At 35.9% G+C, this 27,848-nt stretch overlaps 1 protein-coding gene across 5 annotated transcripts; it reads left to right on the forward strand.

Annotated features, from left to right (window-relative positions):
• On the forward strand, positions 1-27,848 carry LOC145675906 (proline-rich protein PRCC). Of its 5 annotated transcripts, none has more exons than XM_081746707.1 (7): positions 1-152; positions 2,917-3,043; positions 8,795-9,403; positions 14,105-14,164; positions 17,844-18,359; positions 21,002-21,208; positions 27,572-27,848. In XM_081746707.1, exons 3-7 carry the CDS (start codon positions 8,801-8,803, stop codon positions 27,656-27,658), a joined length of 1,473 nt encoding a protein of 490 aa, XP_081602833.1. In that variant the 5' UTR covers positions 1-152; positions 2,917-3,043; positions 8,795-8,800; the 3' UTR covers positions 27,659-27,848. The 5 variants fall into 5 exon arrangements, with proteins under 5 accessions (XP_081602833.1, XP_081602857.1, XP_081602841.1 ...); XM_081746715.1 differs by having other exon boundaries at positions 70-221; XM_081746702.1 differs by having other exon boundaries at positions 76-241.

Consider the following 27,848-nt stretch of genomic DNA (forward strand, 5'->3'; position numbering starts at 1 on the left):
TACCTCTGTAAATTTCCGATAGGTCTTTTTCAAGACAGTGGCAATATTCTTGTGTCGTATCAGGCGCAGAAGAACTGAAGTGAAGAGAAAATGAAAGATGGCCGCCGAGGAAATGCAGAGTACTCTGCTGGTATTTAATTGGTATTGATAACGTAAGAAATGTATTTGAATATAATCTCTGGGACAATTGCATTAACATCAAAACCCATGTACTTATTGGGGTAAGGGGAAATCACTGCTAGTAAGCATACTTACTAATTAATATATGTATATTTGACAGTTTACGTGCATGAGATACTGTAGATACTCTGTAGACTTCAGTTCATTTTTGAAAATAATTGTGGCGGGGTTCTAAAACAGTGGCCCATAACCTCTTTGAGTAGTAATAAAGAAAGTAATCAACTTGGCTACTAACGCGTCTTCACTCGCTCGGCAATGCTATGGAAATTGAGTATTGAGCCTGAACCAGTCTGGTTACTAATGCAACCTGTCTGTGCGGTCCGTATTCTAAAACCATTGCAGTTTTACTATACGGATCCATAGATTTATAAAATTTACGGAATAGAGTAGTGTGTAAATAATGGAAATATGGTCTGCACTTACCTTCGAGATGCGTATTTACGTGGAAATACAGAAATTAAAAGTTGAACCTGAAATGCACGTAATCTTTCATAAGTTAATTACAGATGAATTTGTAGTGTGTGAAATGTTTACTGTAGGAAGCTATGACACGAGGGAAGGACGTATTTCTCAAGATCTTAGAAATTACCAACAGCAAGAAGTGATAACGTCCAGATGTAGACGGTTTGTGAGCCTGCACCAGAGAATGCAACAGCACACCTCGAAAATGAATTTCTGTGTGGATCTGTATGGTAAAGCTGCACGCTAAAACCTTCTCAGTAATTATTCGTACTAGTCGAATGGCTCCGCATTTTCGGAAATGAAGGCTAAAATCATTACTTGCAAATGAAATAATGTGCATTATTTAGTTTGTGTACCAAACTACTTGTTAGTGACTGGCTCACTTAGCAATACTTACGGTTTTTGCTATATAATGGGGCGTTTACACTTGGTCGATTTAGTCGCACGACTAAATCGACTCCTTGCATTTGCCACTAAATCGAAGCAACTAGGCCGAATCAGATCGATGGATGTGTTCAATTATTTCAACCACAGAAAATAGAACGTCTTTCAATTCAGTTGCCAGTCGATTAGTCGCCTTCGATCAACAAGCAATTAAGTTGAAGTCCCGTTTACACGGTCGATTAAGTTGAAAGTGACGTCAATTCAACTGAATCGAACGCAAATCGACTAAGTGTAAACGCCCCATAACGTGTCAACATAGGAACGCAGCAGAGGGGTTGCATCTGAAGGAGCAGGCGCGTCAGCGGTGGTGGGTATGCGCCTAAACGAGATCTTTTACAATAAGTCATAGTGGCCATTTTGGATTTGGGGGAGATATTAAATGCCATCCGAAATAATTAGGTACGTCTTGTGTTTTGTCGTTTCCAAATATCTTTGGACCTACTTTTTTGAAAACTGTCCACTTTGAGGAGCTGTCGTCACATTAAAACATCATACAATATTGTTTCCTACACAAATTGCTTCTTAATCTAATAAATGCCATTCTTTTAGCATCTGTTTTATTTCGTGCATACGATTGCACAGGCTTAGAACATGGAAACATAATATTAAAAACTAGAAATATGCTCTTTCCGTAAAATATAATTTTTTTCTGTTGTAGCAACGTACACTGTACTTGCAACTTTAGCCTTGTGTAACCACTATGACCAAAGAGCTTTGTGACAGGAAAATAATGTTTGGAAATATAGTTATATCTAATATTGAAGGTCGAAATGTTAGTAGCAACTTTACACATTTACTAAGTAAGCTTGTATGAGGGACTTCATTGCTTAACCCATTTGGGAGTATAGGTGAATTAGAGAGCAAAGAAAGGCGTGTAGTATAGGCAGAGCTTCAAAATTCTTGCTTGCAAGTATTAGCCAGGCAAAAAAATTTACTCGCCAGATCATTTTAGGTATTTAAAAATGCAAGTTTTTGAATACAGTATTTCAAAGTTTGAATAATTCGAATATTTTTCGATTCCGTTTGGACTTCGAATTAAAGAGAATCCGCTGTATATAGACTTTATTTTATTTTATTTATTTATTTTAGATGTTTTATGTACAACGTGTGTTGATCTTGTGACGGGAACAAATGGCTTCACTGCCGACGTCTCCCATCAAACTCCCAGTGACCAATCAATTATTTTCAGTAACGCATTCGATCCGTGAAATTACCGAATATATGACCAGTTGCTCGTGAGCCTGTACCCTAAGCGTACCTGTAAATAAGTATCGGACCGCTGTCTAAAGAAGTTTTACTACCAAATAAATTTCCATTACGAAAACTGCCATTGCAACACCTTTTATGCATTTCTGCAAAGTTTTTTAAGATAAGTGGTAGCAAATAGCATCCGGTCTCCGTGCCATTGGCACCACTCGAACACCGGTGCTAACTTAAAATAGGTTTAAAATACATTTTATACCAAAACATCTGAAGAATGGCACAGTGTAACCCAAAGGCTTATTAAAACGGAAGTATTCTAAAGATTTTGATACATATTAAAGAAAATCGGCCTCATTGGGCAACGCTAATGTATCACTTATATTTCTGGAAAAGTGAGTGTATGTACTTTTCATTCTTTATTTATTTCATTCTTTAGACGACTGTCTGCGTAAACGATGGTTCCTAACTCTCAATAGGGTGACTCGTGCTTTTGTATTTGTTTGTTCGTTCATGTTCCTCTAAATTCTACTACCGTGGAAAATCGTTAGTGCCTGACTATTAGGGACAGGTTATTGCTGCTAATACAGACAGATTCGGACATTTCATATACTCCCTTTCTCATTGTAGGATCAAAATCCAGCAGAATTCGTATGGGTACCTAATAGATTGTATATAATCCGGCGGGCAGACGTGTGCAGCGAAGTTGAGGAGTGCAAACTGTGAGTGGTAGGCGCAAGTGCGTTCACAATAGCAGGTAAGTGTATTAAATGATATGGTTCTTGTAGGAAAGATGAGGGGACAAGATATGTGCAAACTTCTATGTATGTAAAGGCCTATCATTAAATCGTTTGGAGTGATAGGTAATTGCTTATTGTGAGAGTAATAGGTGGCTTTTTATTGGTAAGTAGCATATTCTGTTACATGAATTATACTCAGAGATGACATAAAATTAGAGCTTTACATATATGGAATGTGTGATTTCATTCATACTTTTTTAGAAATATTTTCCTAATGTCTTCCAGAAACGAGAGATATTGTACTTCGTGAAGTGCATTATATTTATATAAGTAACTGAAATGCCTGCTTTTCGCACAGGAAGAATATGTTTATGGGCAATATTTGAAGTCCCATTACTCCCGGGATGCGCATTTCAGTGAAAGTGTAGTGGTGAAAACCCCATAGAATACTGTACTCTGGGATCCATTTTGAACTCTCCCCCTTTAGTCAAAGTTATATGATAAAAACCGAGTTCGAGATAGATACTGTGTTTCAAAATTCATATGAAACTATTCAGCCGTTTTCCCCTGGTGTGATCACAAACAATAATAACTTCAATTTGTCGGAAAAAATATAGAATTGGCTTCCCGCTAAAACTGGAATTTTGGAATATTCCAAGACATGTGTCCACTTTTTCTAATGGCAAGCTTTTTTAATCGAAGTGACATGATAAGAATCGAGTTCGAGGTAAGTGATTATTCAAAAATTCATTTCAAATGTTCCAGGAGTTTTTCCGTTATCCAATTACACAAAATCACTTTCATTTTATTTACTAAATTTGACATATAAAGTGTTATTTTGCAAGTAAATGGCTAACTCACGTTCTGTATGTTTGGTTCCGGACCGAATATCCGATGGGGATACTTGCTTTAGATAAAAACCAGAGTACTAGTTCGAGCCTGATCTTAATCAGTAGGTGCAGCCTCTGCATTCAGATCAGGCAATTTGGTAAATAAACTTCATACAACAACCTTTTATGTGAGTGATGAGCCTAACAATTATATGAGTGATGTAATATTTAAAGAATTGTTAACAGATTGGAAATACACAGATTTTTGGTTGGTTGGAGTTGAGCGTCCTTTGTCAGCACTGAAACTATATAGACATGGACCTACAGTTTAAGATAGAACCCAAAACACTGTACTGCGTTCAGATTTCAAGTCTTCCCCATCACTTCTGGTGCATGGGGTACCGGGTTTAAATCCTGCTCCCGCCAAGTGAACTTTGTGGTGGACAAATACCGTGTGCGTGGGTTTCCCCGGGGTTCTCCCATTTTTTTCATTCCACATTTTCATTCATTTCTCATCATCACCGTCTCCTTTAGCCTATAACGAAATACTTTGGATAGTTTAATAATTACCTGCACCTTAGGCAGAAAGTGCTCATACACAAGCACTATACCTAATATAATGTTAATGTAAAATAAAAAAAAAGGAATATATTATGGGATAGTGTTATGTAATTAGTTGCTATGTAGTTGTTTATGGATACCCAGTCATGATGTTTGTGTGCTTGACAGTTTGAGTGAAAATATATTATAAAGTGTATCAACTAATAAACCATTTTGATACCGTTCATCGACTTTATAATTCTTATAGAAAAGGTGAGAATAATAGTATATATAATTAAAGATAATTTTACATGCAAACAATTGCTACCACTCAAGATTTGTATATCATCGATCGAACCAGGTTGACGACTACCCTTGGTGAGTCGTTGTAAAAATTTTGGTTTACCTCACCCGGGACTTTTCATAAATTCATATCCCGAAGCAAAGTAAGGGTGAATTTACTTTTGTAATAAGGTTAATGAATACAGATTTCACAATACTAAGAAGTGGTAGAATAATTAGAAGAAAAATGAACGGTGAAGCAATGGAGAAGGAATCCAATAATAGTGACAACGGTGAACATAGTGTAGCACCAGGAATGACATCAGAAGATCGAATCTTGTTAGTCTTACAGCGACAATTGATTCAGATGTCTACCGAGTTAAAGCAGACGATAGAACATAAGTCTGAAGAATCCAATAAGCAATACGAAGAATTGAAGCAGACGTCTACCGAGTTAAAGCAGACGATAGAACATAAGTCTGAAGAATCCAATAAGCAATACGAAGAATTGAAGCAGACAATAGAACAGAAGATAGAACAGAACTCCGAAAAATCCAATAAGCAATACGAAGAATTGAAGCAGACAATAGAACAGAAGATAGAACAGAACTCCGAAAAATCCAACAAGCAATACGAGGAATTAAGCAGACGAATGGAACAGAAGTCGGATGAAACGAAACAATTAATTATCCAGACGATGAACGATATCACCTCGCAGTTCGAGGAAAAGTTAAAAGGAATATCGGAGGAATGCCAGGGTAATCACAACCACCTGAGCCAAGAAATCAGTGATGTAAAAAAGGATTTAGAAGTAACAGAATCTTCTGTTCAACAACAAAAGATTCAGGTCATCAATAATTCTAACAACATACGTGCAAATACGCAATTGATAGCTACTTTACAGGAAGAAATTAAAACGCTACAGGTTAAGGACAACACATACCACAATAATATGGGTAGTGATCGCTTGGAGTTTCCCCACTCACCAGAGATGACTTCGCCTTCACCTGTGTCTGATAAGGATATCATTTTAGAAGAAATTCATCCGAAGAGTACAGATGGGCGGAAAAGGGATGGTGCAACAACACATCACGTCATGGATAGGAATTGTCACCCAATAAGTACACGGAATGATAAAAGGAAGGTAAAGTTAAGTGTTAAGATGAGTGAAATACGGGCTATGAGTAAATTCAGTGGTAAATGTAATGAAAACGCTACTTCTTTCCTGGAAAAATTTCAGGACGAATGCAATATAATGTGTATAGATAGATCACAATATATGAAATTAATCCCTCATGTATTACTCCCACCATGTTCTTTATGGTTTAAAGCAGTACGTGATCACATCAATACATATGAGGAATTCAAAGCGGCACTGATCGCAAATTATGAAAATGACTTTTTGCTTGCAAATCGAGATGCCACCATTAGAAATCAACATTTCAATCCTCGTTTGCACAAATCTGTTGTCGAGTTTGTTGTAAATACATACAACGAATTAAAAGTCGTTAATCCATTGCAATCGGAATCTAGAATAATAGCATCGATTCGAAATTTGCTCCCATTTAAGTTACAACAGATCCTGTTTTCTACCCAATGTATGAGTTTCAATCATTTATTAATGCTTGTCCAATGCTATGAAACTCAATACCATGCTATGAATCAACAAATAGGAGTGGGTAAAAATAAGAATAATTCAGATCATTTTGTACCTGTTCGGAATCTAAATATCCGTAGTGTGAACGGTACGGAACACAACCTAAGCCGAGTAAATTCTAGCAATCAAAACGAGCAAAATAGGCAAAGTTATGTAGGGAATCCGCCTAACCTAATTAATCGTGGTAATCCTGATGTCAGATCACCCAACAGAAGTAGACATAAAAACAATCGGAATATAGGGCGAAATTACAGGAATACAACAAGCTACATGGATAGACGTAATTGGAGGTCAAGAGATGGCACTTCGTATCAAAATCAGAATCACGATGAAATACATGTACAACATATTGTAGAACCTAATCATGATTGTGCAGTACAATGTACTTTATTAGAATCATATGCAAGTATGAATGTAAACTGATTACCGTTAATGAAATTAGGTTAAACCCATATCAGTTATAGATTCTTGTGAACTTTTATTTTTAAGTTTATGTGTTAATATCAATAATGAAAACAATTCTTATAACTTCGCTATACAGGCAATATGAGGAATTATAATTCGATTCATAAATGATTAAAAGCAAAGGTTATTTATATTAGATTGATTTGTGTTGAAAACTTAATTGTCAAAGATTATGTTAAGAATAAGATCCATTCTATAAAACTAATTATTCAACGACTGTCTTGAATGAGATTCTTCTATATTTTGATGCCTTATTGATCCAATGTTTATTTTAAAATATCACCTAATATAATTATTATATAATGCGCCCTGGATAATGGTAACTCATGTTTGTTTCTTACGATTTTGACTTCGCACCCTTCAAAGATTAAATAAATGGGCGACGACATTTTAATAATAAAATATAATAATAATGTAATGAATGATAATGAAATAAATATAATTAATGTAATAAAAGATAAGTATTAATGAAGTGAAAGATTTGTTATAAATGTATCTATATCTATGACATGTAATGAAGATACATACGAGGGGCGATCAAAATGTGACGGACATATGTAGTGTAAGACCATTATTGTAAACGGACCAGTGGTTCTTGAAGATAAAAGTCAAGCTCGCTTATGACTTTTATATTCAGTCCAATTGTCGGGCGACATTTTATATAACGAAATACTTTGGATAGTTTAATAATTACCTGCACCTTAGGCAGAAAGTGCTCATACACAAGCACTATACCTAATATAATGTTAATGTAAAATAAAAAAAAAAAAGGAATATATTATGGGATAGTGTTATGTAATTAGTTGCTATGTAGTTGTTTATGGATACCCAGTCATGATGTTTGTGTGCTTGACAGTTTGAGTGAAAATATATTATAAAGTGTATCAACTAATAAACCATTTTGATACCGTTCATCGACTTTATAATTCTTATAGAAAAGGTGAGAATAATAGTATATATAATTATTAAAGATAATTTTACATGCAAACAATTGCTACCACTCAAGATTTGTATATCATCGATCGAACCAGGTTGACGACTACCCTTGGTGAGTCGTTGTAAGCCTAGCCGGCACAACCGTGGGACGTAAAACTCAAAGATTTCGTTTCACTTAAAGTCTCTCCCACCTGGATCTACGTGCACCAAAGGTGCATGCGCTAGAAATTATTCGAGCGATAAGAAATGGAAAATTTATAGAAAACATGATCAGGGTGACAATGCAAAAGATAAGAATGATCATCCATGACAAATGCAAGGCATTTCCAGATGGCAGAATGCATTGAGTAAATCTTCACTTTTTTCTTTCTTTTTTCTTAATTCCATAGTGTGTGCTCGGCATTAAAATTAATGTGATAATTTAAGATGTTTAAGATGTGCAGGATGCGTCGCTAAAGTAGGAAATACGCATTAGGTATAGTGTGCTAGTGATAGTTAATCCAATTTTTAATTTCATAGTATTATTTTAACAATTAATTCCGTTACCTTTCACTGAGGATTCCCAAGGACACGTGTAAGTGAGTGTTAATTATTAATAAAAAAAAAGCTTCTATTATAGGAATGTAAAGTAATAAAGAACGCTGACTTCATCAACTTTTCATAAAGAGTCTAACATTAACGTGAAAATGAGAAGAAAAGTATCTTTTAGTAATTATTTATTTATTGCTTAACTACTATTGTTGATTTATTCAATTGTATAAGTAGCTTTTTTATTTATTTATTTAGAGACAAGTATACCAGCTTTATCTTTAAATATGATTTGACTATTTCCAGTGAAGAGAAAATGAATCTGAAGGACAGGGTGAATTAATATTTATCAAACTGTAGTTAACAAAGTTGATGATACCATTTGCCATCATTTTGAATTTAAATATATACTGGTAAATCTATAAGGCTTGTACTAAACTTCCAACGAAGGTCTGGTTAATAAGTAGTTAAAGCTGATGGTAAGGGAGGTTTTGTTTAACATCTAAAATTCCAATAATTTTCCTTTGCAGGACATTATGTCTTTAGTAGCATACGGTAGTAGTGATGAAAGTGAGTCGGAAGGGGAGGAAAACACAGAGTCTGGACCTGTTTCCGATAAAGAAGGGACGAATGACAATTTGAAAGAGAGTGTAAATAGTGAAGCCGAATACAAAGATCCCGATATTCATGTACCTGTTCAAAGATCATCGCTTTTCTCTACCCTTCCTCCACCTAAACATAAATCTTCGTCACGGGGCAATGACGATGAATATTTGGATGACGACAGTGACACGACTCGTGAAAATAGTGGGACAGAAACTGTTTATAGTGGAGAAAATACTAATGAACGCGTTTTAGGACTACATTTGAAACTGCCACCTCCTAAGCATAGTACTTCAGAAGTTAACACAATTGGTGAACTTTCAGTACAAAAATCTGGCCTTTTTTCTTCTTTACCTCCGCCGAAGAAAACTGTACAGAATGCAGACCAGCAAGAAATCAAAGAGGATGAGTTAGATTCTACTGTCATTAAAAAGGATTATTTAACTATTAGAAGTAGTGATGGAAATGGGCCTTCGCAAGTACCAAAGGCGAATAAAAAACAACCTGTGAAGATAACGATACCATCTTTGTCAGAGGTAAGGCATTAGTATGTATAAGTTCACAAAACTACGTCGTAGTTGATGATTTAGGAAGTAATGCATCGACTAAAGTTAGTAACAAAAACGTCAAAATTACTGTGGAGTATCAACAAATTCTGATCTCTGAACTTACAAGACTTCAGACGATAAGTGTATAATTTCCTACAGTGTTCTTCTTCTATTTGTATTGGTCATTGTTGTTACTTTTCATTGGTCATTGTCAACTTGTTACTTTTCCCAGTTCATTTCCCTGTTACACTTACATATAATATTCAATGACTTCTTTCCTTGTTCCAGCTGTTTTCCATTTCATTATTCTTACCATTCTTTCCAATTGTATCATCGTCTCTTTTCGACTTCTTTTTTCGTTACTGCTAGGTTTGATATTTCGTGGATTTTCTGTATTAGTTTCCTGTGTACTATCTCTAACGTCGAAGACTTGCATTGTTCAGGATATAACATCTCCACCTCCAACGATATCTGATTATCTCGTTAGTCACCAGTATTGTGTCAATAGCCGATTACTCAGCTATGAGTAATCTGTTATATTATAATGTGTTCCATACACTCCGTAGGTAATTCCTATTGTGTCAGCTTTGGTGTTGATACTAATTCATATTATGCTAAACATATTCTTCCAAACTGGAAAAATAGAATGTAACCAACTTCTTACTAAAATATTTTTTTTTCATACGATCCTTTGCTGTGATCATAGGCAACTGGTATTCCATATCTTCTGTTCGAATTGCTACATGAATATGTTCAAATATATTTATCGAATTTCCAACCAAGGAAAATAGCTTTGTAAAAATCGAGTTCAATGTGTGTTTGAAAAGTACAGTTTATAATCTTCATGAGTAGACTGTTCCGGTGTCTACTTCAAAAGAGAGTCATTCCATTATAAGATATGTCAATATTACATCGAAAGTTTCTTTCTATAGCCTCTTGATTGACGAAAAATTCATCCATTGGTATTCCAGTAAGAATATTTCTTGTATAGTTAATGGTATGATGTCTAGTCATTCATCTTGTATCTGTCACTGCAACAGTCTTCTTGTAGCATAATCAAAGTAATTTCAGTTGTCTTTCTGGTTTCTTGTGTAATCATCTTACCTTATTTTGGTTTCACCGTATATTTTGGTACCGGCGTGAACAGAACCTTACAAAATGATTGGGATATCCACAGAAATTATGTCGTACTGTTCTAGATTTTTCAGAAAGACATTAAATCTTGAGTTCCAATAGGAAGGCGTTAATGAATAAAATATCTTGTTTGGGAGATTTTCATAAGAGAAATTGGTATAAGGAGAAAACATATTGAACAATAGTGTTTGAAAAGCGCCTGAACATTGCAAACCTCATACGTGGAAACTAGGTACACAGCCCCGTACTGATCAACTTATTCCTTTTTATATCATTTTTTATTGTTATCCATCAAATAGACTTAGTTTCTTTATTATTTGTTCTTAACGTCTTTTTACTTGTATCTTAAGCTCGAAACAACCGAAGCAAATAATCCTATAAGTTAGAATGTTATACTTGATCAATGCAGGGGTGTATACCTACTTTTGGACCACCCTGTATAATAAATTTACTGCAGATAATATAGTATTTTTATGCAATAAACTATTATTTTTAGATGATAAAGCTGTAAAAGCAAAATTTCCCACTTAAAAGTACTTTAAAAAATCTTGATCAGGATTGTGTCTTAAACCCAACCGTAATGTAGATTTTTATGTGTAATTGGATACTAGCAAGACAGACTAGACCAAGTACCATTTTTTACGAAACTGAGTTATGTATAGAAAATTACTGAAGTTGTTTAAATTTTCATCTGGTAAAGTTAGGTCAGTTGTCCTGTTAATCCTAATTAATTTTGCGTTGGCAGATGAAAATTCACAGAATTGCCAGTAATTCGTTTTCGTAAAAATTGGTACTTGATCCGGTCTGCCTTGCTACTTACCCAATTATTTTGAAATAATAATTGATAGAAATATTTGACAATGTCTTCTCCAAAAACTAACCAAACATCCAAAGGAAAACTCATTAATTCAACAAATTTGAGAGTTTACAGTATATACAAAAAAATATTAAACATGCAGTTTATTACAAAAATAAATAAATAAATCGATAGTTATATTTTGTAATAAAATGTAGAATTATCCGTGCACTTACCACTCATATTATCAAAAGAGATAATTCTAATAGTCATAAAATTGCGTCATTCGATATTGTGGGCTTATATCTCGTTATTCCCTTTGGATTTGATAATTTAGTATGTCAGGAAATTGTTAGGTGCACATAAAATTCAGGTATTTCAAATAGAACCGATTCCATTTTAAGTCGTCCAGGCAAGACACAATTGGTCCCCATTATAGTCTGATTTCATTCATATTTTTTATATGGGATCTACATGCAATATTATTAGACTCACTTTTTTTCTTTTTGCTGAAAAAAATTTCACCTTTGATATACAGCCTTCCAAAATGGAGGCCCCCCTCTCGGATTGCTAGAAAAACTGAAAAACATGTCAAATTAAAAAGTTTTATTGTAGAGAAACGAGTGTACGTAGTAATATAATCTCAATAGTAGGAAGAATATAAAGTATTATGTTTCGGTGGAGGGACAAAATTCGTCTGTTGGTACAATAGGACTCGCGCAATTCACTCGCAATGTTGCCAACTTTGGTGAAAATTTTGCTCACGAACCATATCAACCACCTGCTTCAAGCATCGAAATCTACTCGATAAGGTCTCTTGAAAACGTAAAGGACTTACGTTTCTGATTATTACAACCTACGTTATAGTATAATGAAAAGCTTAAAATTTCATAAAGACAATGTTTGGCTGCTATTTTCTCAAAAAAACCGCCATTTAAAAATCTGAATTTTTTACAACTATTGGAGAAGTACCTAAGTATTTAATATCCGTTAACCGTTCATGCGACTGCAGCCCCTAACGTTTGCAATTAATTACTGAAATTTCGAATTTTGTACGTGGAATGTAAATATTTCTTATGGACATTTAGGTCCTGTAAACAAGGCAATTTGAAAACAGTACGAAAAGTTTGAAAGTTGAATCCTGACATCAAATCAAGTAGAAAAGTTCCTATACATGAGTCGAATTCCGTTTTGTTTTTGAGTTACAACAGGGTTTCCAACTCGGGGCCCAAAATCTGCTCGCGACAATGGAGAATGAAGTGTAGATTTCGCGTTAAACCAGAAACTATGCATTAAAGTTATGATGAAATTCAGAAGGTTGATTTGTATCAATATGATGATTTTACATGCGTAAAGGGCGATGCAATTCGACTGGCAGTGTTGCCAACTTGGTTGAATTTTATTTGTTTCCAAATTACATTACATTGTTTTTATTTGATATTTGGTATTCATTAATGATTGTAAACATCACATGAAGCAGTTTTCTCCATATCACCACTGTTTTCGAAAACTTACGTGTATTCCATTAAAAGTTTTTATCTCGTGCGTTATTGATAGTTTGCAACATTGAGTTTGAATTTCGCTTAGGGAAAAAAGGGTCCGTAGCCTTAAATAAATAAATAAAAAAGATTAATGTGCCGCCGTACTAGAAAAGACATTCAAATTGAAAAGATTTGATTCGCCTTCGGCTGTAAAACCACGCAAAGCACTTAGCGCATTTTATGGGCAGTTTACAGTTCTTTTGCTCCTTGAGAAAACATATATTGAGACTAAAAGACAAGCATAACAATCAAAATTGGAGAATATACGAGACCTCTAGAAAAGCAACGACATATGCCCCAATTATTAGTTTCGAATACGAAGACTTGAGCAGTGCATAAGGGTCAATATTGCTGGTATTCGAACTAAAATGACACTCACATCCGCTATGTATGAACAGTTGACACATGCAGTGAGTATAGAGAAAGATTCATAAAATACACTGTTAAAAAGGCTCAAATGGATGCAGGAAAGGAAATACATTTTCGGATGACTATCGTAGCATTTAAAATACAGTAATTCATATGACATCAATGAAATAAAAGTTTTATTTAAGTCCAGTAATAACACACTCAGGTTAGTTATGAAGTCATTTGAGATGGAATGTTTGTGAATGGGAATGGGGAAGGTGAATACCGAGCAAGGGGTACAACTACTGGCAGAAATAAACTACATTTATAATTACAAATACTACGAATGTTGTAACGAAAAATAATTAAATTAAATATCGTGCAAACACAGAATTAATGAGTAAGAACTGTGGTTTCGTTAAGAAGAATACTGGTAAAAATTATATGCAGAAGTCTTACAGAAAATAACTATAAATTGGTGAGAATGTTCTGTTATTATTATTGAAGATTTGAAAATTCAAAAGTGCATAAAATCGTAGAGCGGTCAGCCAAAAAACACATGACAAACGAGGAAGGAGGGGGGGGGGGGGCGTGAAGTATGCATGGCTTACAAAGAGTAGTGCCAGGTAAAGAAGGTTGGGAATCCATGCTTTAGAAAAATGGGAAGGCGAAGTGTCGTCGGCAATTTACTTGTGTAAAATTACTTATATGTGGGGCGAATCCGTGCAGGTCTTCCTTTAATTTTGATTTTAATTCATTTTTCACCTTTTTTACACGAGTAATAAGTGGTGCAAGAATAATTCTACGTTTAAATTGTTAGTTGTTTTTGGTACATTATGACCATTTCTTTTCTGTTTTATTTCTTTACAGTTCCAAGATGATGATGATAAAGAATCTGAGCCTGCTTCTAAAAAACTGAAATCCTCATCTGTAAGTATAAGTTGGTTTTATGTGAATGCTTTAGTGGTACGTAGCAGTTTCCCTCTAGATACTTATTAGGACAAATCCACATTATACGAGGGGGTGCTGGTAAAGATTCAGCCTTACCAAGAAGAAATTGAGCTAGGAAGCTGAAACTCCCACAATATTTCACATATTCCCCTAGTAGCTCAATGCATTTGCGATATCTGTCCTGCAACTTTTAAGTCCTTCTAAATAGAAGTCTTTTATCTGCTACTGTAACTACTCATCTGTGGCATCAGTTGCCGCTTGAACACTGAAAACAGTGACCTTTGAGATGTTTTTTGAGATTCGGGAACAGAAGATAATCGGATGAAGCTAGCTAGGTCAGGCGAATAAGGGGGATGAAGCAACACTTGAAAGCCCAGGATGGCCAATGCATCTTGTGCTTCAGATGCCGTGTGCGAGGAGGCATTGTCTTGCAAAAGCAGAACACCTTGGAGATCTTACCACAACGTTTGTCCTTGATGTTTTCATGCAACTTCCTCAAGAAACCACGGTAATATGGTGTATTAATCGTTGCAGCCACTGAAAGATAGTCCAACAGCAGAACTCCGTCTTTATCTCAAAAGATTGTTGTCATTTGTTTCTGTGCAGACCTCTGCACACGGCACTTCTTTGGCCGGGGAGAAGAACTGTGCTTCCATTCCTTAGACTGTTCGTTAGTCTCGGGGTCATAACAATAGATCCATGTCTCATCACCAGTTATGAGTTTCTCCAAAAAACCAACCTTACTTCTTGCAAAATGTTCCAAAACTGTCCGCGAATTTCTCACTTTTCCTGCTTTTGTTCCTTCGTCAGAAGTTTGGGTATCCACTTTGGTGCATCCTTTCTCATATCCAGATCATTATGAATAATGGTACCAACTCTTTTATGTGATATGCCCAAACATGTAGCAATCCTTTTGGCTGATATTCGACGATCTTCCATTATCATGTTCTTGATGACTTGCACATTTTCGGGAACAAATACAGAAACAGGCCTGTCGCTGGGTTTCGCACTTTCAACATCAAAATGGCCAGTTCTGAAGTTTGCCTGCAGTGTTTGACAGTTGCATATGACGGCCCACAATCTCCCAAAGTTTGTTTCATTTCATCGTAGATCTGCGACGCACCTTTCACTTGGATAAAGAGAAATTTCATGACGGTCCTATGCTCCTCTGGACTGAAGCTTGCTGGAGATGTCGCCATGTTCACTTCTGAACTGAAAAAGAAAAAAAAAAATGTTAATGTCATAGAACATTGCATTTTGCAACATAGTGTACACAGATCCTGTTCTATATACTCCGCTAATTTCAGCTTCCTAGCTCAACTTTTTTCTTCGTAAGGCTCAATCTTGATCAGCATCCCGTCGTTCTTTATTATTATTATTTTTATTTGTTTATTTTGGATAACAGCTTTAACTTCTGAAAATTTGTTATGCTTTAATTTTAAAATTTGCTTTTAACAGATAATGGAACGCAAATGTTATTCTAAATACCTTATTTTCTGTCTATTTATTAAGATTTTAAACATCACAATTTCTTACATATCATTAAAGTGAAATCATATTCTGTTCATTAATATTAAATTGAAATATTTTGAGATAGTAGAGAAATTTGTAAGATAATATATAGTTACATAATCTCACGCTGCAATAATAAAAAAAAGCTGTGCTTAGAAGTTACATTTAGTTATCTGTGAGTTTAGTATACTCAGTCTCTTCATCTGCACCATCCTGAAGAAGTTGATTAATTGCAAGTTTTTAGGTGAGCCTCAAGATTATACGATCTTGTACAATAAAAAAATACAACGAGCTTGAGGGAAAAAAAAAACTGAATTGAATCAGATGATGAATTGCTGTGTTCAGTGTGTGTAGTACTGGCAATGAAATCATTAAACTTTACTACTATAATGTTATTTTAATTGTTGTCCTGTTCCTCACAGAACTGCAGTTATATTTTTAGGTTTGAAACTTCAGTATAGGTATGTAAGAAGACATTTATTTTACTCTTTAAAGTATTCATTGTTGAAGTGCTTCGTGTTTCGTAGTTCCTGGAAATAAAATATTATGGTTATAATAATTAGACTTAAAGTTAATTTTCCAAGAATTATGCATTTATGATTATGATTTATTTTTGATAATTATACTTTTAAAATTGTTGCCTGTAGACTTAAACAAACAAACTCATGTTCAGGATAGCAACCACATATCTAAAGTTCTTACGCTTTTGCGTTTCTCTAAGAATTATCCAAGTAATTTTTGCAACCGGGAAATCTAGGAGAAATATTTCACATTTCAAATAACCAATTCTGTTTGTATATATAAAATAGGATAATATTTCTAAGATGTTTTATGTTGTATTAATGTCCCACGATCATGCACCGATTCCAATGGTGGCGATGATGATGATAATGAAAGAAATGGTGCAATGAAGAAAGTGAAGGAAACAGGAAGACCCATGCACATTGTGTTTGCCCACTGAGCTTGAGCGCAAGATGAAATCGAACCAGAGATCCACGCACAAGAAGTGATCACTGTACCATTAAGCCACCGCACCCCCAATTTTCGAAATGCGTGAATATATCTAATCAAGAAGCTCAGTAATCCGGAAGCACGGTGAATGTTTTGAACCGTAACGTTATAAGAACCATCTCAAATCACGCCAAGATCAAATGAGCATACGATGTATATGATCATTTTAAACATGAAATGGAATCTCCAACGTTAAAGTTTTTGTGTCTTGAAGGCGCAGTAGTTGTGTTTAAAGCGAGTGTTGAATAATTCTTTAATCAGATGTGACCGCCTATCACTGATAGTGAGTCACCTTGAGTTTTGTCGAAATATTATTTCCTTTAAATTCAATATAATTCAGAAATGAATAACTACATTCTAAAAAGGAAAGAGAAAAATAGTGGGAAGTTGACTTGGCCCCTACTGGAAAATAAAATAAAATAAAAATAAAACCGTGGAAACTTATTGCGGTCTATTTCTCTCATAGTAGACTGTTTCATTAATGTAATGACTGTGTGATATATTAAGTAGTCCGAGCTGCCGTCTGCCTGAATGTGTGGATTGAGAAAGATGGTGGAATATTAGTAAACGGATATTATCAATATAAATTGTTTGAATAAATTTTAATACAAACCATTGATCGCCCGTTTTTCTTGTTTTCCGCGGTTCTTGCTGCTTAAAAAACAAAGCTTTATATAAAACAATTGAAAAGAATATGGAGGTTTCTTCATTCTTTATCAGAACACAAACCAAAATTAAATAGAAGAAATCGAATGAAACAAGACGTGATAATGTTATGGAAAATAAACAAACAAGTGATTCAAGTATTAACATCTAGTATGAAATACTTCATATAATTGGCATCACTACTTTCTACCTGCAGATTATTACACGAAAAGTTACTGGTATAAAGGAGGTAGATTTATTCAGTTTCTCTTTAGAAGTTTTTCGTACTAAATTCGTAATCTAAAGCACCTTCGAATATGCCTCCAACAAAGAGCAATATTAAGTGCAAGTATGCTATTGATGAAACTAATTTTATTTTATTTTATTTTTTATTTTTTTTTTTTAAAGTCTTATAATAACTTGTAATACGTTGGTTTTCGTTGCATCTTGTAATTTGTGCCTCCTTTGTAAATGCACTTTATTTTTCCAGAAAGGATCAGGGCTTTTCGCTCTCCTGCCAGCTCCTAAGAATGCAAGTGTGAAAGAAGCGAATAGGAAACTTGTACCAAATGTACTTACCAAAAAGCCACAACCACCTATTCAGAAACCACCTCAGCGATCCAGCAACAAACCGCCGCCGCAGATGCAGCTTACAAGCTATGCAGAATCGGGCGATGAATCTGATGAGGAGTCATCGATAGACTTTTTTTCTCTCACCTCAAAGTCCGATGACGATAACTTACCAATTGTATCACCGGTTATATCACAACCTGTTTTGCAAGATACTGTTGTTGTTCGTGATAATTTGACGGATGATAAACCACTTTCATTTCGGACAGAGTTTAAACCTTCTGCGTGGTCACATTCAAGCAATAATCAAACAGTGGGTTCCGAGTGGATTGGGAATAGTGTGGTGGAGAGCCAGAAAGATGTTCCTGTTGCTGCTGAATCTACCTATGGAAATGAAGAACAGGCAGAGAGTGATGTACAGTTAGATGAAGAAGCAGTAAGTATTGCTTAAAAAAAATATTGAATTCATTGTTTTAAGTATAGAAGAAATATCGGGCTTCATTATATCACACAAGTATGAGTCGTAAGTCATGCAATATTGTGGTAAACAACACCTGAATTTATTACGGAACAACGAAAGCAGGTTAACATTCAAACTATAGCCCCTTGTGTTGAACACATTTACCAGTCCTTCGATTCCACGTCTTGTCGTTACAGGCAAAGAAATCAGCCAGTTACTGCTGTTTCCACTTCTTGCTGGTTGGTGAAGCATCGTGATTTCTGAAAGTGCATCATGGACCGAAATAGACAGTAATCCTAAGTGGCAAGGTCGGGACTATGTACCGAGTGTGGCATCAGTTCGATGGCATCAATGCTTTTTTTTCCGAGCCGAGTATGTTTTTTCGTTATCCAGTGCAGCAGGATATGCTTTCGGTTCATCAGTGCAGGATATTTTTGGCGTAGTGTGCAGCATACATCAGCTCCAGCTATTCGGACTAAAGGTTCGGCATTGATGATGGTACGACCGTTAGGATCGAGCTCGAAGTGAATTACCCCTCATAGTACATCTACACACAGCACGACTTTGTGCTCGAAACAGCCCTATTTGAACTTTACCCGTCTTTTTTGCACATTCGAATTTCGGAAAAACATCCACCCTTTGTTGCATATAACAGTCTGTTTGAGGAAATGCGTATCATGTGAATTTTGCTTGAATTGCCGGCACATATCCACTCTCCTCTGGGCCTGAGCTTGAATCAGCGCATGTGATGTAACTCTTGGTGGCTTCCTCGAGTTCGTGAAGGTGACGTACTACAGTGAACTGGGTCATACCGAGTTGGTTTGACAACCATCGTTCACTGGTGGATTGATTTTTGCCAGTGGCGTATGTGCTATAATCTCAGGATCTGTTACCCTGGAACGGCCTAACTTTGGCAAATCTTCGACATTTTTGGAACCTGCATGAAATTTCTGAAACCAACTAGTTGCTCTGCTGTGATTCACTGTACCTTTCCTTTTCACATGACAAGTGTTTTCGGTTGCTGCTGCACCGTTACGCCCGAGTTCGAACTCTCATAACAGTTCACGTATCAAACGTTGTTGAACACTCATCGTCACTGCCACTAAAATTGACTGAAGATAATTGACAGAGTGGTGTCTCCGTGTTAAATAGTACGCTTGCCACCCTGCCTCTTCGGCTAGTTTGATCTTGTATTTGCGATGGATCACGGCATATACACGTATCTGCTGTTTGTGTTATGGAAATATTGCAAGACTTCATGACTTACTCTTGCATAATTACTTGAAAAGTATACTTGAAGTCAAAAGTAGCAAGGGAAGGGATTTTATAATTGATTTAAGAAGGATAACTCTTATAAGACGAGAAGGTTAGCGGGAAACCGTAATATATCGAAATTTCTCTATTGCAGCAAGCGAACTGCAACCGATAATTACTACGTATTCCATACTAACTCGAGAATGAATAAGAGCACACACAAGTTTTCTCGTGCAACGGCGTAATTTGAAGTCCATGTGTTAATTCAGTTTATTATTTTTTTTTTTTTAACTGCGTAAAATCACATTCATTTGCAATCTAAGAAACAATTTGTTACCTAGATATTCTTTCTCTCCTTTTATTTATTTATTTTCTTTTAAGTTACATAGACTACTTTTTTCCACCTTTTCTCCCTCAAGTTTCATAAATTCGGAATTTATGTAATATCAAATTGAGTGCCTACTTTTTTTTTTTTCTCTTTGATATAATTTTTCTGGGCACAAATTGTGTATTTGAACGAGCGCATTTAATAGTTGTTTTCCATTTATTCATGGAATTAACAGTGAGTTGCAAGTTTTAGAATATTAGTTGCAAAAACTTTTTTTTTTTTTAAATATAATATACACTGCTATACGAAATACGAGAACTTATCAAATGATAGTTGAAAAATTTACTGTCATATCTGTGTTTATATTGAGTGATCGTGTGTATCTTTTGGAAAGTGAGCGGTATTGGGTTCGATTTTTGATCATTTAATTTTGGTGTTCATCAAGGCAGAAGGGACCTATTTGAATTTTAAAAAATGCTAACTTTCGTTTAAAGTACCAGAAATAACGGCATCAGGATTCAGTCTGGTAATCAGGCACCACTCAATGAAACGTGCATCATCTTCAGCACGTTTATCAATTTTTTGAGTGGGGTATTGTAGTGTATGAGGCAGAAGCAGAGCCATTACACAGAAATAATGTGAGACAATTGGACTTTGGAAAAGTGGGTGGGAAGAGGAATGGAGAAAATTGACTGGGTCGAACGAAACACCAGTGACAGAATTAGAGGGAGGAAAAGTTGTTAAAACATTAGAAAAGTGATAAAAGGCACGCGGAAAATAAACAGAGGAATAGGGAGAAAAGACAACTGATGAATTGCTTCGATGCTCGTAAAATATTAGCACATAAAGGAATTTCAAATTACGCGTGTGACTTGCCAGTGATGACAGGCAGTAGTCAACTCTGAATAATAACACATGTTCTTATGCTAATAATATTAGAGTAATTTTCTCTAAGAATGTTCCAGGATAAAAGAGTTTATATTTCGAAATAAACGAAGAATACTTTATGTAGTTGGAGGTTGTTTTCCTTTTACAGATGCAGCGCTTATGCGGAAGACGTGAGCGACATAAAGATGTTCAATTCATTGAGGTTAGTGGTGATGCTGTGATGCCAAACACTAATGAATGGCTCACGAAACAGTTGACAGAAGAAAAGGAAACCCGAAGCCACAGTCATAGAAAGAAAGATGGTCCAACTATGCAACAGCGACGGAAGCATCAAATTACGTACCTAGCGTTCCAGGTAAGTAGTGATTTATTTTCTACCACATACCTTAAAATAGAAGAGTCTTTTCATTAAATATTACGCGACTCATGGAGAACTTGAGGTGCCTAGGCCAATCACGGAGTCGATGTGAGTTAGAGTTGAGTATTATAATTTATTAATGTGGCATTGTTAGGATCAAAATATAAAAAAGTACAATAAATTAAATTTTGTATTAGAAGGGTTTATTGAATTGGACGTGGTTTAATTGTTCAGTACATACACTTCATATTTTAAAAATGAGGTGGCGAAAACGACAGTACTTAGACCAGGTACTCTTCTGCATCTGTTCACACACAGATGATTATCAAATAAAGGAAAACTGAAGAAAATTTTCCTTACCTGTTTAATACGGCGTGGGATTACGATTGGCTTGCAGAACGTCTCTGATTCATCGTGAAAAAGTCATGAATGTTTTGCACAGAATATTGTATGCAGGCAACACGGTTCCGTCATCGTGATTGAAGGAAATCTACTGCGGACTGTGAACTCCAAAACTGATTATAGATGTTCAGTAATTTTGAGATCTGGAGATTGGGCAGGGCAGGGAGGTGTAGTTGATCCCGATATTCAGGATACCATTCACAACAAATCCAGCAGTGTGAATTGACGCATTGTCGTCTTGGAAAATTAACATCAGTGACTGAGGAAAACATCTGGACCATGAGACGTACATGGTTACCTACAATGTTCAAATAATCACTGGGTAAAGCGTTCTGAAAGCTTAATCACAGGAGTATCAGAATTGCAAGAAAATGCGGCCTACGATAGTGCCCGAAAAGTACTGCTATGTTTCACGGAAGCAAGGAGACAATTCGGGCCATAAGCACGACTCCATTGCTCTTTGGGTATGCACCGTACATAAACACGACCTTTTGTTGGAAACAAGGTGAAAGGGGATGGGGCCGTAGTGAGCGTTTCCAATAATCAGTACTACACTTCGGATGTTCTCGGCACAGTTTTCTTCGTGCTAGTTTGGAAATTGCAATCAGACTGCACATACTCAGGTTATGCAACTCCGTCGGATTGAGATTTTCACAATAGACTGTTGGTGCCTTCCATTTCAACTCAGGCAAAAAAAAAAAAAAAAATGTACTATCACCATCTCAGATATTGTTGAAACTTTTTTATAGCAACTAGACATGTTTTTAAGACCCATATTTTTTTGTTTTGTCGAAAAAAAAATTCCCGCCAAGTAATGGGCCATCAAAGACGGGGAATACAACTTATAAATTGTAAAAGACATGGAAAATGGTCAACTTCGGAGCCCCACCATTCAGCTATGGAGACAGGTAGAGTTATAATTCTTGTTGTGGTATGTACATAGGGATATAAATAAACTATATTTTATTGTAGTTCGGTTTGCGCATGCGTACCTTTTTGTACATAAATTAACAAATGAACGTTAATTTATCTGAAAAGTCGAAGTTTGCGAATTTTTTTCGAGCACTTCCGGTTCGAATTTTAAAATTCTGTTTTCACGGTTGGTAAGACCTAGTTACCCGCTTTCCGAAAAAAAAAATTGTATCGCTTCTGTGTGCAACCGTTTTGTCGCAAAAAAATTCGAGAAATTGTAAAATTCTCAAAAATCGCCATTTTTGGGCGCCATTTTCTCGAAAACACCATCTTTTAAAATTCTGAAATTTTGTCAGATGGTTTAACTTTACATGAATAATAAACACACCAAATACCATTCTCGACCAATGCTTCATGAATTAACTACAGCCTTTTGAAGTTAGCGAAGTTTCGTTAACTTTGATGTCACAGTTAGCAACACTGGAAACAATAAAAGTGCAATGATTTGATGATGTTTGTGGTTCACATTAATTAAATGAAGAATAAAAGGTTTTCCTGGCTGGTTTTTTATTATTTTGATCAAAAAAGCTCTCTGGAATAGTAAAATGAGCCCCCCCCCCCTTACTCGTCCGTTTTGTTAAATCGAAGTAATCTGAAATGGGAATTACGATTACGAAACACAAAAAATTTAAGTTCACTTACTTAAAATGGTCTTCGGAAGCAAAATTTCACTGATTTTTTTTTTTTACATGGACCAATCATTTGCTTGCTTGGTGTCTTCTTCGCTAATAGCAGTAGTACACTCACAACTCGTCCAGAGGTGGATCCAAGGAGTCGATCGCCCTCCCAGAAGAAACTTTCTTATTTTATATATAAATAAAACCCATTCCAGAGTTTGGAGCTCTTAAAAGTAGCTCTAAGTAGCAGTATTACATCCCCCCCCCAGAAGTTCGTCCTGGACCCGCTCCTGCGTAGCACATTGTCGATAATCACAAACTACTTATTTTCACTTCTCTTATGCTCTTCTGGAAACCTGTACCCTGCTGAAAGTCCATGTGGAAGCATAAACAGCATTTCAACTGTACGTAATTCATTATTTATTCATAATTCTGCTACGCACCACTGGTTATCATAAGTATATGCAAGGGCACCGATCCTGGGGGGGGGGGACCGGAGTCCCCAAAATTGATGTGGGCCCCCTATTGTATTTATGAATATACAATATTTGGCCTAATTTGAATGCAATTTGTCTTAAAATCCTCATATATATACCTTCTGCATCTCAATCCCCCCCCCCCCCTCAATCTACAGAGAAATCGGCGCCTTTGCGCATATGTATGTAACAAAAGTTCCTTTTTGCAGACTTCTTAAATCTACACTTTGAATTGCAGAAGCTCGATTTTGGGGGAAGCATGAAGTTTGTTTATGGTCACCCGTTACTGCCATAAAAACTTCGCCATTTTCCGAAAGCCAAAGGTGACTTCGTTGAATACCAGTTACCGGTCGCATACTTTCCCATTCTTGCTTTTTTTTCTTTCTTCCGGAAGTTGTCGAATTCAGTTCCAGGCAACAAAACAAGAGTAATACCCGGAGTTTATACTTGCACTATACTCACGAATTCTTCTGCGGTTTTAATACTGTGTATCTGTTTTTGCCTAAGGTTATGCCGCGTTGCCACATTCTTTACAACCCCCTTCCCCCAATACTGTCGCAGAGACCCTAGCATGGCCGGTTTCACTGCAAAACCACTCTTTATCGGACCTGTCTGCATCTCGAACATCTGAAAGCGATTTTTTAAAGTGGGATGCAGCACCATAATCACTGACACGGTTTGGGAAATTGTAGATACTTATTATTTCCACGTATTCGAACCTTTTTCTATAACCTATATTTTCGCTTTTCTTCGAGTATTTTTAGAATCTTGTCTATGGCTATGAGTACATGAGCCGAATCGTGTGTTTTGTCGTCGCTTATTACAACAAAACTGTCAGTTGTTCCATATTCCGGTGATATAACTGAATTTCACTTTGCAGAATAACAGTCCAGTTTTCAACGAAGTCCACATGAAGTAAAATAGAATTTGTATCTTGAAATTTTATACGATGCTTTCGGTAGCAATTAATTCTCTTTGGATTTTCTTGATGTAGTCATGAATTACAATTCTTACAGTTAAACCAGCAATGTAAGATACAAAAACGGAAAGTGGCAGTTTTTTTTTTTTTTTTTTTTTTTTTTTTTTTAACAAGATCATTGTTTTCCCATATGGCGTACGTAACACTTTCATTTTCAGCAGGATCATAGACTCCACACTTATTCCTTTCATTCCAGGACATTCACTACATTCTTGAAGAAGACAGCTGTCATTTTCTGCGGATCATACTACTAAAGGAAATAGGTCACTCATGACAGCTTCAATACAGGTTGCACCTTTGATTTGTTGCAACACAGTAGCAGATAACTTAAAATTTGCACAACACACACACACACTTCCCTAGCAGGTTGCGGACTGACCCACTTTAGTCGAATAGTATAAAATTCCGAGTGACCCATTCTTATGCTGAGATTGTTCTGTTTAAAAGAAAGTCCGTAAATTTCTTTGATGGAACGCGTAAGAAATTGTTTGGATTTTTTAAAAAATTTTTGTCCTTATTCGATCACTGTAATGACATCGCACTTAATTGAGACTTTGTCTGGATCATTCCAAGTCATCACTGAGGTAATAGTTCAGGCTTTTTATAGATCATCAGAATTTATTGGATGGCCATTTTAAGTAAACTTAAAATTTTTGTTTCGTAATCGTAATTTCCATTCAAGATTACTTGGATTTAAGAAAACGGACGAGTAAGGGGGGGGGGGCTCATTTTACTATTCCAGAGAGCTTTTTTGATCAAAATAATAAAAAAAACAGCCAGGAAAACCTTATATTCTTCATTTAATTAATGTGAACCACAAACATCATCAAATCATTGCACTTTTATTGTTTCCAGTGTTGCTAACTGTGACATCAAAGTTAACGAAACTTCGCTAACTTCAAAAGGCTGTAGTTAATTCATGAAGCATTGGTCGAGAATGGTATTTGGTGTGTTTATTATTCATGTAAAGTTAACCGTCTGACAAAACTTCAGAATTTTAAAAGATGGTGTTTTCGAGAAAATGGCGCCCAAAAATGGCGATTTTTGAGAATTTTACAATTTCTCGAATTTTTTGCGACAAAACGATTGCACACAGAAGCGATACATTTTTTTTTTTCGGAAAGCGGGTAACTAGGTCTTACCAACCGTGAAAACAGAATTTTAAAATTCGAACCGGAAGTGCTCGAAAAAAATTCGCAAACTTCGACTTTTCAGATAAATTAACGTTCATTTGTTAATTTATGTACAAAAAAATACGCATGCGCAAACCTAACTATAATAAAATATAGTTTATTTATATCCCTATGTACATACCACAACAATAATTATAACTCTACCTGTCTCCATAGCTGAATGGTGGGGCTCCGAAGTTGACCATTTTCCATGTCTTTTACAATTTATAAATTGTACTCCCCGTCTTTGATGGCCCATTACTTGGCGGGAAAATTTTTTTCGACAAAACAAAAAAATATGGGTCTCTTAAAAGCATGTCTAGTTGCTATAAAAAAAGTTTCAACAATATCTGAGATGGTGATGGTACATGCTCTGCCTGAATTGAGATGGAAGGCATCTGTTTCAGATTTTAATTAAGGCCCACATACTTGATTCATTCGACAGTACGTGGTAACAGTCTTCAGTGTTCGGACCCCTGTCATTGAGAGCTCCTTCGAGGCTAAGCGGTTAGCGTACGCGACTTTTATGTGGAAGACCCGGGTTCGATTCCCAGCGAGAGCTAATGTGGTTCGGATTCCACGTGAATCAGTAGGACCACGTCTCTCATAGCCTCGCTGCTGAAAGGAACGTTAAATTCAAAATCAACTCAACCCTAGCACCGAGGCTTTCCTTTCATCTACATTTTTTCACGACACTCCTACCATACTAACAGAAAATATCTGCACTTCGATGCAGAGAAGTCTTCCATTTTATACCAGCACCGTCTGCCCACTTAAACGCACGCCTCCGTCCTGCCGTGCGGGGGCCGCGGGGGCTCAGTGGTAGAGCGTTCACCTCTGGTGCTTGGGGTCTCGGGTTCGATCCCAGCCCCCGCCAAGTGAACTTTGTGGTGGACAAACACCGTGTGCGTGGGTTTTCTCGGGGTTCTCCCGTTTCCTCCCACTTTCTTCATTCCACCATTTCATTCATTACTCATCATCACCGTCTCCTTTAGCCTAACCGGCATAACCGTGGGACGTAAAACTCAAAGATTTCATTTCATTTCCGTCCTGCCGTGCCTGACAGTACAATCACCTAACACACCAGCTACAGCGACCAAGCAGTGTAAACGCATCCTCATTGTTACAACATGAAACTATAGTGGTTCCATTATTTTGATAACCATACAGTGGAAAGATAATGGCATGGACATGATTTCAGTATTTTTTATGATCGTTAAAAAGATCCCAAAAGCATGATGTTCTAAAATTAAGTGCAGAGTATAAAACACGAGGCACGCTAACCACTTCTCGGCAACTTGTCTTGACGACGTCGACATTTTAGTTCGGTGAGACTTACAATAGGAAAGCCAAATCGATTCAAATTAGTTTGACGGACTAGCTTTGAGTGAGGTTACATATGTTTTTCATCCCTTTGATTTTATGTGAATGATACACATTAGGTCTGTTAAAATTTAAAAAATAACACGGAATTATTCGAATAATTTTAACAATGCTAATGTTTATGAATAGGTTGTGAGGATACAGGATTATTGAGCTATCGAAATGTTTACACTTTCTGCTGGGGCATGTAATTCCATTTTCAGTATACATCAGCTTTTAGGTTTGATTTTCTTAAGAGTAACTTGAATAAACGATTTCTATTAGCAGTTAATACGTAATATATCTCTCCATATGTGGGATATGTGGTGATTCAGGTACTATGTAGAAAATAAACTGTGAAAATTTCCTTTTCTTTTCAGGCAAAAGAACGAGAATTGGAACTAAAGAATCAATGGGCACAAAATCGGATGTCACGTAAGCAGACGCAAGCGAAGTATGGATTTTGAAGAATTATTTATTGTTTTTATATACTTTGTGAAATGTAAATAGTGTACAATTCGTATGGATTTTAGTACATCGTATTTCTACAAGAATTCTGTATACAACAGAAAGTAGGACAGTATTTTGTTAGTCTTTTCTGTTTTATTATTATATTCTTAAGCCAGCTATTAAATGGATTGAACTGGTTAATAAGAA

This window comes from Thermobia domestica, chromosome 2 (genome assembly GCF_964235325.1).
Source record: "Thermobia domestica chromosome 2, izTheDome1.hap1.1, whole genome shotgun sequence".
Classification (NCBI taxonomy): Eukaryota; Metazoa; Arthropoda; class Insecta; order Zygentoma; family Lepismatidae; genus Thermobia; species Thermobia domestica.